The sequence below is a fragment of the Typopeltis vanoorti genome, chromosome 19 (genome assembly GCF_054136105.1).
Source record: "Typopeltis vanoorti isolate ZY-2024b chromosome 19, IOZ_Tvanoo_1.0, whole genome shotgun sequence".
Lineage (NCBI taxonomy): Eukaryota > Metazoa > Arthropoda > Arachnida > Uropygi > Thelyphonidae > Typopeltis > Typopeltis vanoorti.
The window spans coordinates 71,681,726-71,695,666 of record NC_143567.1 but is presented as its reverse complement, the minus strand read 5'-3'; the positions used below and the strand labels follow the sequence as shown (position 1 = coordinate 71,695,666).

Below are 13,941 nucleotides of genomic sequence, written 5' to 3'. Positions count from 1 at the left end.
TCTTTAGTGACTGACGATTTGATGAGTTCAGTTGAAGAGAAGATTCGACAGAATAGAGGGATTCACTATAACATCACTCTCGCTGAAATTCCCAGAAGTTTCAAGTTCACGTCTTCATGAAATTGTGCATGCAGGGTGCCGAAGTTGCTTACAGAACAACACAAAGTAAATCAGCTGGGCAGTGCATTGGAATTGTTGATATGCTACTATGAGGATGGCGATGTGTTCCTAAGCAGACTTGTCACCAAGGACGAGACTTGGATTTCACACGTAAACCCTGAATCCAAACAACAGTCCATGGAGTGGAGGTACACCTCATCACCAGTCAAGACGAAATTGAAGACAATGGTTTCCACTTGGAAAATCATGTGCACTTCATTTTGGGACAGAGAAGGAATTTGTCTGTTCAGGACAGACCAGGAATTGGTGTGTTGTGCGATCCAGAATAAACGACGTGGCATGCTTACCAGGGGCTTTGTTTTGATTCATACTAACGCCTGCCTCCCACATGGCCGGTGTAACACAACAACTTCTCACCACCTTTGGCTGGGAACAATTCCATCATCCCCCATATAGTCCTGACCTCGAGCCAAGCGACTTTCACCTATTCAAACATCTGAAATCTTTCCTCATTGGCCGGTGATTTCAACTTGACTACGACGAGGTCAAAGAAGCAGTCAATACGTGGTCTGCATCACACCCAGCAACCTTCTACGATGACAGTATGCAACTATTGGTGCACTGTTATGATAAGTGCCTGAAAAATGGAGTCCTGAGAAAGATTAGAGGCATGAACAGATGGCATCAATGGCAATATCATATTAAAAACGAGGATATTAGGAAAGAACTTGACATTGTCAGCATCCAGGAATGCATTAGCAGAGCTAATCTCAGGTGGTATGGTCACTTAAACAGAATGGGCGAGGAAAAATTAGCAAAACAAGTGTTCTCTGCCAGGTTGGCAGGAAAACGACCCAGAGGAAGACCAAGATATAGGTGGATTGATCTGGTACAAAGTGTCTTAGACGATAGAAATATAAGATCTGATAATGTTGGAGTCTTGACAAGTAACAGACTGATTTGGAGGAAAATTATAGATAGGAAGTTAGTAATGATGTAAATTTTTTATGTAGTACTATCATATTCTGTACACCCCTTGAGGGTACATGTCAGGAATTTGATGATAATGGTTTTTATGTGTTGCAACTGATACAATAGAGGAGCAGAGTATCGATAGTTTTGTATAAAGAATGGCAGAAGGAGATGAACATTTTTGTAACAACATTGTTACTGGTTGTGAAACATGGTGTTTAACATATGTCTTGCAATGAAGTGTCACCAAAACCCAAGAAAGTGAATTTCAAAAATTGAGTGAAAATGATGCCAATCATCTTTTTAGACACATAAAGAGGAATTCATTGTGAGTCTGTACCTAATGGTCAAAAGATCAATTTGGAATTTTATGATGATTTTTTGCATTCTACTACAAAGAATGAATTGAGTAAGACTGGCATTGTACTAATCTAACAATTGGCTCCTATTTCACAACAATGCTCTGCTGGTGAAGTAATTTTTGGGAGGCAGGATATTCACTACTGTTCACCATCTACCCTACTCACCAGACCTTGATCTAGCTAATTATTCTTTCTCTAAACTGAACTTTTCATTAAAAGGTCTTCATTTCTAAATAATGACATCTACTAAAAGTTTGTCACACTAAATGAAATTCAGAGTGCAATTACAAGGAAACTGAACAGCAATCCAAAAGAAGATATTGGCAAATTGTCTTAATGAGCAAACAATCAGTCAATGAATCTACTTTGAAGTTTAACATAAAATTAACATGGTATATTTATTAATGGTTATTTTATATAAACTGTCTCAAATCTTTTGAACCACCCTTTGTAATAAAAAAATTAAAAAAAAAAAAAACTGTTAGATATAAATTATCAGTTGTAAGGGATGAAGATTTGAACACAAGATTTGTTTATGTAAATTAACAATGTTTGGGAGGAAGAAATTGCAAAAAAGAGAAATTTCCCTATATATATATATATATATTACTTTATCCTGCACTTAGAAGCATTATTTCTGGGCATTAAGACAAAATAAGAATATAAATTGTCTTCGCTGATTTGTGGGGAACATTATACTATATAATTACTCAACAGAATTAATCCTGCTGGGAAGTACATCTTTGAAATTTTCTTCTACATTTCACCTACCTGAAGTTCTTGCATCACTTGCACCATCTTTTTGGCATAGCTAGGAGGAACAGCACAGCGTTTGTGGAGTATTTCTTCTAATTCACCACTTGGGATTTCATCAAAATAAAGTTCAATGAAGCGATTTCTAAAAGCTCTGGATAATACCTACATTTAAAAAAACAGTATATGAAATAATTGCCATCCTGTGAACTGCTTCTAGTTACTAGTAAACAAATCTATAATACAAGCTTTTTTGATAAAGCAAATCTTACAGAGCATTTTTTTTAACATGTTTTTCTTCTCCATGTTTCAGGAATACTTCAATCAGTATCGCATTTTAATCCTTTTTCAGAAACAGCATCTGATTACAACATCTACTGACACTATCCATAAAAAGACAAGATTTCTTTTTATAACTGCATCCATGAAACACTGTGAAGTGCAACTGTTTAGCATACAAAGCATTTATAAAGTATAGTGATCGTATACTAGAAAGTCTAGTTTTCTACATGCAAAAAAGACAAACCAGCCAGAAAAACACATGCAATTAACAGACACAATACACTGGATTCATATCTTTATCAGCTTTGGCTACAATTTTAAATATCAGCAATAATATCATACACTTAATGTGCTGGTTAACATTTGTAAAAAAGAATAATTACCTCATATTTTGTCTATTTTTAAAAAGATATCATCAGGTAGAGTATAAAGTCATCATCATGAAATTCCTGTTATGTACCCTTGAGGAGCGATTGTCAATAGCAAATTAGCCAAAGTATAAATTCTTGATTTAGTACTAGTATACCATAAAAGTACTAAATCAAGAATTTATACTGTTACTAACTTCCTACTGACAATTTTTCTCTATATAAGTGTTATCCAGGATCCCAATACTGACAAATGTTTCATTTTGGTCTTCAAACTGCATCAATCCATCAAGATGTAGGTCTTTTTTTTTTTTTTTTTTCAGCCTTTTCCTGCCAGCTAAGTGTCAAAAACCCACTTTGTTAATCTTTCCTTTCCCATTCATTTTAAATGAGTAAAGCAGGAAATTAGGTCTTCTTACATGTTCCTGAATAATAATATCTTTCATGATAATAATAATAATAATTTCATATAAATTTATTCAGTTGACTCCCCCTCAAGAATGGATATGTTTACTCTGTTATCTATTTCTATATTTAATTTGCCACTTACATTAAAAACTGTCCCTAAATGGCTGAAATGTTTTACTGATAGGTTCTTAATTTGAGATGCAACTGATATTTTTAATACTCCTGCCTATTTTCATAGTTCTTTGTTTTTTACAGCTCATTTTCATGTCATATTCATTACAGCAATTATTGAAGTTAGTTCAGGAATCCTGCAGATTTATACTGGATTTATTTAGGGGTGTAACATTATGTGAATAAAGTAAACAGTTATCAACATCTCCTACCTGAGTCACCCTTTGTCACATACTGCTTCAAGTAGTTATCTTGTAAGTGAATAAATTCCATTTCCTTCTTGTCATGTGATCTTTCCTCCTTCCAATCTATGTCTCCAAAGTTGAAGCCCCCCCATAATAATTACTCAACTTGCACTCATTATACTAATCTGCTGTTGCATATCTTCCACACCATCCCTGGTACCCCATCCTATAGCAGCAACCAATTTTATATTTTATCCTATTGGCCTCAATCTCATACCAGATTAACTTAAAAGAACTGCCACCTAACTAACTGACTCCTAATCTTCTTGGCTGCAATTCACCTGATAATCAGCACCCCACCCCCTTGTCATCGTTTCCCTTTATAAAGCCTTGATGCAACCACATGGATGACTGTGCTCAGCTGTGATCACCTGGGTTTCTTGGGGATGAGGAAGTGATGAAGAGAATCCAGAGATAAGTGACCAAAATGGTCTGTGGAATGCTCCCTATGAGGATAGATTGAGAGTTTGCGGATTGCAAAAGTCGGTTGAAATAAAAAAAAGGGGGGGTTAATAGAAACATTTAAGTTACTTAAAGGATCGATGCAGGGGAAATGTTTCTGTACTTGGCTAGTGGGGGCAGAACAAGAGGTCATCCGTGGGAGTTAGCAAGAGCATGAGGACTAGATTTTTCGATTGGATGAATAGGTTGCCTAAGTCAGTTGTGCATGCTTTGTCTGTTAATGGTTTCAAGGAGAGGTATGACAGATACTGCGTTGATAATTTGGATCTCCCACGATGAGTCTTAGGACTCCATGGAGGTGCCTGTGCAATAATAATAATATGATCCACAGAAGATGAAATATACGAAATAATGAAATTCACACAGAAGACAATGTTCAAACTAATTTTAACTTATGAATTTGAGATCTGGGTTAGAATAAAACTTTGATCATTTTCGATGTGGAACGTTAATAAGCGGAAATAGTGTGCACCGCTGTTTCACACACTAAAGAAGTTTCCTGTACTTGTACTGAAGAAACTAATAAATAACACGAGCAGAAAATAATATTGGAATATGCAGATGACATATGCACAGTTTGAGAAAATTCTGAAGACATCTGAATAACATTTAGAAAGCATTTGATGAAAAACTAGGATCACAAATCAACCAGAATAAAACTGAATATTTAAAAGTATGTAGTAACAACAATCAAGGGGAAAATGACCAGCTTACAATTAATAATGTGAAATTTTAAAATGCCACTTCATTCAAATATCTTAGAATATTGATTACTTAAGGTAATAAAATTAGTATAGAAATAAAAGCTAGAATACATGCCTCCAATAGATCTCATCATTTACTATTTTCAAAAATTCTACCTAGCAGAGTTAAAATAGAAACATACAAGACAATCATTTGACCTATTGTTTTATATGGAACAAAAACCTGAAGCATAACAGACCAAGGTGCAAAAAGCTTTGTAGATCACAGAAAATAAAATCCTCAAAATCTTAGAACCTGTAAGAGATAACATAACAGATAAATGAAGAAGATATAATCAAGAACTCTACAGATCCCCACTTCTATCTGATGAAATCAGAACCTGCAGATTGAGGTGACTTGGATTGGTTGGTTTAAGGTTTATTGGTGCAAGAACAGCAAAGGTCGTACTGAGCCATAGCAAAGGATACAGCAACACATATGTTGTCAAAGATTATTTACTAATTTATGTACAAAAATTAAGTTAAGCAATGCAGTATCTACATATAAATAAAATGACAGCAATACGCAAGATCAAAAGTTACAGCAGGATGGTATGGACATGTGAAAAGAATGTGTGAGAAGAGAACAGCTAAACAAGCATTAGGTGACACCTGATAGAAAGTGACTTAGAGAAGACTGCATCAACATTAGGAAGATATTGTCCAAAAGACTTGAGATGGGAATCCTGAACTGGACTGGAAGAGCTCAAGACCAAAAAGAGTAAAAAAAGTTGGTGCTTACAGCAAAGAACTTCAGAGGTTCAGAAAGCTATAGAATCTTCCTATACCTCTTTCAATTCTAACTACTAACTTGCAATTTAAATAAATACAGACAATATATAACTTTTTGCTTGGTGTAGACTATTTACAGTGTTCTCAACAGCTTTTCTCTTGATACCTTGTCATATATCTTTTCCAAATCTATAAAATTTTTAAAACATTTCCTTTTTATATTCCTTAAATACAGATCCTTGTTATATTTATCAACTCTTATTCTTAAATTGAAAATCTGATCCTTACAATCTCTATTTGGAAACCCAGTTTGTTCTCTTCCACAATTTTTTGTAGCCTCTTCTCAAAATAGGTTTGTATAAATTTTGCCTAAAATTCATACTGCTAATCTGGAATCAGAAATTCTGACCATGGGTACCGTATTACAGTGAAAACTTTACAATAAACATACTTTATTTAATCTAAGTTTTTCCATTCTTTATATTTCTACAATTTTTTGATTTACTTTAAAAAAAATGTGAATCCCACTGACAAAAGGATGTAAACCTCTACATTAGCACCAAGAGTTACAATATTGGAACCCTGCTCTAGAGACCACACATATATATATATATAGTTGAAGCGACTTCAGGTCGCCAAAACAGGAACTAGCGGTCGTACACCAGGTGGCGAGGAAACTCATCTATCACCTAAAAGACATCAACAGACATTCATGCCCACAGGTGGGATTTCAACAGGTCTTTTGGTAAAAGAGAGGATACGTGATCCATTCGGTTAATCAGGTCAGCAAACAATAAAGAATCCTAATATAAAATATAAGATTATTAAAAAAAAAAAAAAGCAAACAATAACTTTCAATCTTTGTTTGTTTATAGCCACTAAAAATGGCTTGTTCAATATAAGCTGATCTTAACTGACAGTAAAATATGAGACAGAGGTTTCCAACATTTTCCTCTCACTTGTGATGAAGCAGCAGATTGTCTGTACACAGTAGCAGAAAGGAGAGCAATCATCCTTTGTAAATAACTACAGTTAATTTAGACATTACAGATTACTCTCTAAGAGTGCCTGAATTTTTATTCTTTATGTATATTTTGGTTTTATAGTTGGTTCTCATTTTATTCGTGAACAAGCGTGATTTTCTTAATTATTTTGACTTTTTCCTTTCTCTCATAACTTAGATAATCTGTGACTCTCAGCTGCAGTTTTAAAGTGATAAGATATACTATGCAGTTTCAGTGATAGAAAGACACAATAAAAACAAATTTAAATAGACTGTATGAATTATTTGAAGACTAAAGAAAATTTGGAACATCTTACCTTCCTTCCTCCATACAATCCAGGAGGATTTTGTGTAGCAAATAACATAAAATTAGGATGTGCTTTAACTGTTTGCTGAGTTTCGGGTATGAAGAGTTCTCTGTTATCATCTAGTACCTATAAATTAGAATAGAACATTAAAGTATAACTCAAAAGTAAATCCATTCCTATTTTCTAAAATAAACCAGACTAACAGAGGTACTCATATACAAGGTTTCTTCAAGTAAATGCGAGTATTCTGAATGCAATCTTTTTCAAACTAACCTGTCGATAATAACTTAACCTACAATAGTTTTTCACCAACATGTGCATGTTCATCCCATTCTAATCAACAGATTCATTATAAAAGGATTGATTGGATTCAACAAAAATCATTATGTTTTATGGTATACAAAATCAAAATATGACAAAGTGATTTGTGCACAATGAGAATTTACATCTCATTGTACACAAATGTACAATGAGATGCAATCATCAAAAGCAACTTCATTTCAACTGTTAAAAGACAAAACTAGATATGACACAGATACAATTTCTGTGGAAATGTTGATGCACAGATAGCATGAACCGAGTTAGTTGGTAACTAAGCTCGTTCTTCTCATGCAAGTGCAAGGTATAACACCTGAACAGTAAAAGAGTATGTGTATATTTATTGTAAGTTTTACTGATTTACAACAATAATAGCAGTAATAGGGGTGCTTAAGGATCAAAGTTATATAACTGAGAGGAGACCTCCGCATAGCCTTTAAAGGAATGCAGAGAAACGACTAGGGCTTCTGATCAAATGTCCAATCCTCACCTTCTCGTGGTGCACCCTGTTGGGAATCTACCTGGATACTGAACGAATGAGATGAGCTGGCAATTTGGGATTTAGCCGACCAAATTGTATTCTTATTGGTGGTTACAAAATGATGGTACAACATAACAAATTTCATGTCAGCTGGGGCCTCCCCCGGTTAAACGAGGCCCCCGTTGTTTTAGCGATGGAACCAGGGAGAACAGCAAAAAGTCAGCTACTGGAACAAATCTTAAAGCACACCCCAACTCAACATCACCAGAGTTAAAGATTGGTACTATCAACATAAGAAGCCTGAATAGCAAAGATATGGAGCTAGCTGAAAAATTAGAAAAGTACCAGATCGACATTATAGAGGTGACTGAAACAAAAAAGACAAAAACTGGTGAGATCTTTCTGAGCAATAAATACAAAATGTTATATTCAGGCAATAACAAACAAGGAAAAGAAGGAGTAGCCATAGTATTCAACACAATACACGAGGTTAATCTTCTTGAATGGCAGGCAGTCTCAAGTAGAGTGATGTGGGCAAATATTAGAATGGGGAATTGGACAATGAGACTTATTTCTTCCTATGTTCCACAGAAGGTTCTACTAAGGTAGAAGTGGAAGAATTTTTTGAGGCTCGAGAAAAAACTACGGACACAATGAAAAAGTTGGTCCTTGTTGGGGATCTAAATAGCAGAGAAGGAAATGAATGTCAGATATACAAAAATATTTTGGGAAAATTTGGAGAAAAGAGCAAAGCCAATAATAATGGCAAATACCTGTTGGATTTCTGCTCAAGACATGGACTGGTTATTACTAACACCATGTTCCAACATAAAAATGTGCACGAATTCACATGGAGAGAAGAGGTAAGGAATAAGAAAAGTCTCATTGACTATGTTATTGTTAATAGTGATGTTTTCTACCTGGTGTAGGACACCAGAGGGTACAGAGGATTTGAAATTGAAAGTGATCACCATTTAGTACTGAGAAGAATAAAATTGAATTTCATATTGAAAAGAAGAATATGTAAAAAAGTTTTAAAGCGAATAAAAGTTGAGCAGCTCTCAGATGTGAATTGTAGACCAAAATACACAAAGCTTATTCAAGAAAAAATGAAAGAATTTGAGAACAGGAACCAAACCTTGATTGATTCAGCCAGAGAGGCATGTGGTGAGGTTGTCTGCAAGGATAGAAAAATCAGAACTCCATGGTGGACACAGGAAGTTAAAGAGGCAGTGAAGGAAAAGAAGAAATCATATCAAAAGTTCCTGGAAAATAAGTCAGCTTGTGCTCTTAGAGAATACAGAGACAAATGTAAGAAAGCTACACACTATGTAAAACTAGCTAAACAAAAGTAATGGGAAGACTTTGGCAAGAACATAGAAAATAAATATCAAGAAGATGACAAAATATTCTGGAGTTGAAGCTTAGAAATGAAGGAAAGAGTGCTGTAAAAGGAGTTAGAGATGATAAAGGTGACAAGAAATCTGAAGAAAAAGATATCCTTGAAGTATGGAGTAATTACTTCGAGAAATTGCTAAATGGAACAAGCAGTGATAGCACAGTGGTAAAAAACACTCAACAGGAATACAGTCAGGAATACATATCCATACTTGAAGTGAAGTAGAAAAAGCCATCAAAGGCTTGAAATGTGGAAAGGCAGCAGGAGTAGATGATATTCGACCAGAAATGCTGAAGTATGGTGGTGTAAAAGTCTTACAGTGGCTGCACTGCATAGTTCAAAAAGCCTATACAGAAGGACAAATTCCAGATGATTGGAGTAGAGCTCTCATAGTACCCATATATAAAAAGGCAAATAAAACTGAAAGTGAGAATTACAGAGTTATTTCACTACTGAGTGTTCCTGGGGATATAATATGCATGTATACTTGAGAAACGGTTGAGAAGAATTGTGGAAGAAAAGCTTGGTGAAGAACAAGCTGGATTCAGGCCAAATAGAAGCTGTCAGGATCAGATCTTCACTTTATGACAAATAGTTGAGAAAGCATGGGAATATAACAAAGATCTGTATTTAAGTTTTGTTGATCTGGAAAAGGCATACTGCCAAGAGAGAAGCTATTCAAGATGCTACAGTTATATAGTGTCACTGGGGCATTATATCAAGCAATACTTGGTCTTTATTTGAGTTGTAAATCAGCAGTTAGAATTGAAGGAAGTACATTATCCCCTCTGTTATTCATTATCTATATGGATCACATTATGAAGGAAAGTGGTATTAAAAATGATATCAGAATTGGAGATGTTAATGTCAGCTCCTTGCTTTATGCAGACGATATTATACTTCTAAATAAATCCACTACAAGTTTGCAAGATACCCTAACTAAATTGAATAACTGTTGTAATAGATATTGTCTGAAGGTCAGCAATAAAAAGATAAAGAAAATGAAAATAGGTAGAATCGTTTAAAATATCAACTGCGTTGTGAATGGAGAACCTATAGAACAAGTAAAACATTTCAGCTACTTAGGCACGATTTTTACTGAAGATGGTAAATTAAATATGGAAATAGACAACAGAATGAACAAAGCTGGTATGGTAGGAAGTCAATTGAATAAATTCATATGGAATAAGAGAGAAATTAGTTGGAACACTAAATTAGCTGTATGCAAGACAGTATTCAAACCAGTTTTAACTTATGGATCTGAGAGCTGGGTCAGAAGTAAAATACTTGACCAAAGACGAGAGACCGCAGATATGAGAGTCCTGAGAAAGATTAGAGGCGTGAACAGATGGCATCAATGGCCATATCATATTAAAAACGAGGATATTAGGAAAGAACTTGACACTGTCAGCATCCAGGAATGCGTTAGCAGAGCTAATCTCAGATGGTATGGTCACTTAAACAGAATGGGCGAGGAAAGATTAGCAAGACAAGTGTTCTCTGCCAGGTTAGCAGGAAAAAGACCCAGAGGAAGACCAAGATATAGGTGGATTGACGGTATAAAGTGTCTTAGACGATAGAAATATAAGATCTGATAATGTTGGAGTCTTGACAAGTAACAGATTGATTTGGAGGAAAATTGTAGATAGGAAGTTAGTAATGACGTATATTTTTCATGTAGTACTATCATATCCTGTAAACTCCTTGAGGGTACATGTCAGGAATTTGATGATGATGATAGCAGCAATAATATTAATTTTTTTTATCATTTACATATAGTCAATCAATTCCATTGCCTATATCTAGGTCATTTTTTAGTAATACCCATGACACCTCAATAATGAATAAAGGCTTGTTACATCTTCTTAACAAACCATAAACAGTATTGAAAACTTGTACAGTACCACCTATATTTTTATTCATTTGTGTATCACCTGATGTTTACAACACTGTGTTTCCATCTTCCCTTTTTTTTTGGAGCAGCTTTCTCAATATTTCCATTAGTGTCTGGGTTACTAACTCTACTTTCTGAAATAAGCACACACCCTGATGGATTTTTTATGTCATCACCGAACTGCCATTAGCATTGTGGATTGAAGTGAGTGCCATTCTACAGTTTTTAGACATTGTCACTTTAACAACTAGCTCTCAAAATTCTTGAAAAATTAACAACCGGCTGGCACAAGCCAGCTCCAGCACACCATTAAATAATACTTATATACTACCATTATCCTTTCTTTTAGTGTTACACGGTGATCAGCATTCATTTTTGAAATTATGGATTCTACAACCGTGTTAAAATAACTTTTTATTATCCCAACGTTTCGATCTTCATATCAAGATTATCATCTGGAGCATACATAAATATAAATAAATAAATATTGTATATTTATGCATGCTCCAGATGATGATCTTGATATGAAGATCGAAACGTCGGGATAATAAAGAGTTATTTTAACACGGTTGTAGAATCCATAATTTCAAAAATGTATATACTATCATTAGTTTATTTTTGTCCTTTTTTTTTTTAATATTGTTCCCACCCACCAAAGGTTATTTTGTAAACCTATACTACATTTTGTACCATGGGTTGGCTAAAGATTTTTTCTCTATTTTTATCAATTTATATACATATATTTTATATTTCTCATTTTTTTACATAGTCTGGAAACCCTGCTCGCTGTGATTAAGGTTTGAAGCTGTATAACTGAGACCTCCATATAGCCTTCAAAGGAATGCGGAGAACAGACCAGGGATTCTGACATAATGTCCAATCCTCACCTTTTTGTGGTGCAATCTGTTAGGTATCTACCTGGATAATGAACGAACGAGTATGGGCTGGCAATTTGGGATTTAGCTAACTAAATTGTATTCTTATTGGCTTAAACCAAAATATAAAATGATGGTACAACACGACAGAATTTAATGCCTGCTGGGGCATCGCCCGATTAAACAAGGCTCCAATTGTTTTTGCCAGGGAACCAGGACAAACAGCAAAAAGTCAGCTACTAGAATTAATCCTAACACCAACTTGACATCACCAGAGTTCAAGATCAGTACTATCAGCATAAGAAGACTGAATGGCAAAGAAATGGAGCTAGCTGAGGAATGGGATAAGTACCAGATCGACATAACAGGGGTGACTGAAACAAAAAAAAGACAAAAACTGGTGAGATCTTTGAGCAATAAATACAAAATGTTATACATTCAGGCAATGACAATCAAGGAAAAGAAGGGGTACCCATAGTACTCAACACTAAATAGAGGCTAATCTTCTTAAATGGCAGACAGTCTCAAGTAGAGTGATGTGGGCAAATATCAGAATGGGGAACTGGACAACGAGACTTATTTGTGCCTATGGTCCCACAGAAGATTCTACTAAGGAAGAAGTGAAGGAATTTTTTGAGGCTTTAGAGAAAGCAATTGACACAATGAAACAGAAAAAGTTTGTCCTTGTTGGGGATCTAAATAGTAGAGTAGGAAATGCTTGTCAGACAAACAAAAATATTTTGGGAAAATTTTGAGAAAAGAGCAAAGGTAATAATTTGTCGGTGTAATAATAATACACTGACAAATATCTGCTGGATTTCTGCTCAGGACATGGAATGGTTATTACTAACACAATGTTCCAACATAAAAATGTGCACAAATTCACATGGGGAGAAGAGGCAAGGAATAAGAAAAGTCTCATTGACTTTTCATGTTATTGTTGATAGTGATGTTTTCTCTCTGGTGCAAGACACTAGAGCATACAGAGGATTTGAAATTGAAAGTGATCACCATTTAGTACTGAGAAGAATAAAATTGAATTTCATATTGAAAAGAAGAATGAGTAAGAAAGTTTTAAAGCGAATAAAAGTTGAGCAGCTCTCATATGTGAACTGTAGACTAAAATACACAACCATTATTCAAGAAAAAAGAGTTTGAGAAGAGGAACCAAATCTCGGAGATTCAGTGGCAAGTCCCGAAGAAAACACTGAAAGAAAATAAGAAAGCATATCAAAAGTTCCTGTCAAATAAGTCAGCTTGTGCTCTTAAAGAATATAGAGACAAAGGTAAGAAAGCTAAACACTGTATAAAACTAGCTAAACAAAAGTCATGAGAAGACTTCGGTAAGAGCATAGAAATAAATATCAAGAAGGTGACAAGATATTCTGGAGGTTGTTGAAGAAGCTCAGAAATGGAGGAAAGAGTGCTGTAAAAGGAATTAGAGATGATAACTGTGACATGAAATCTGAAGAAAAAGATATCCTTGATGAATGGAGTAATTTCTTCGAAAAATTGCTAAATTAATCAAGAAGTGATAGCACAGTGGTAAAAAAATACTCGACAGGGATGCAGTCAGGAATACATATCCATGACTGAAATAGAAAAAGTCATCAAAGGCCTGAAATGTGGAAAGGCAACAGTAGATGATATTCGACCAGAAATGCTGAAGCATGGAAGTATATAAAAGTCTTACAGTGACTACACTGCATAGTTCAGAAGGCCTGGACAGAGGGACAAATTCCATATTATTGGAGTAGAGCTCTCATAGTACCCATATATATAAAAAGGGAAATAAAACTGAATGTGAGAAATACAGAAGTATTTCTCTACTGAGTGTTTCACAAGTATACTTGAGAAAAGGTTGAGAAGGACTGTGGAAGAGAAGCTTGGTGAAGAGCAAGCTGGATTCAGGCCAAATAAAGGCTGTCAGGATCAGATTTTCACTTTACGACAAACAGTTGAGAAATCATGGGAATATAACAAAGATCTGTATCTGTATTTACATTTTGTAGATCTGGAAAAAGCATATGACAAGGTGCCAGGAG

The 13,941-nt window shown here is 34.9% G+C and overlaps 1 protein-coding gene across 1 annotated transcript in view; it reads right to left on the bottom strand.

Annotated features, from left to right (window-relative positions):
• Positions 1 to 13,941, bottom strand: part of LOC150096239 (midasin) — a 1,081,806-nt gene that overhangs the window by 804,321 nt on the left and 263,544 nt on the right. Inside the window, exons 25-26 of the mRNA XM_090409469.1 lie at positions 6,939 to 7,055; positions 2,226 to 2,372 (exon numbers count right to left, since the gene is read on the bottom strand). Coding sequence (XP_090265595.1) covers positions 2,226 to 2,372; positions 6,939 to 7,055 — 264 coding nt within the window. The remainder of the gene's footprint in view (positions 1 to 2,225; positions 2,373 to 6,938; positions 7,056 to 13,941) is intronic.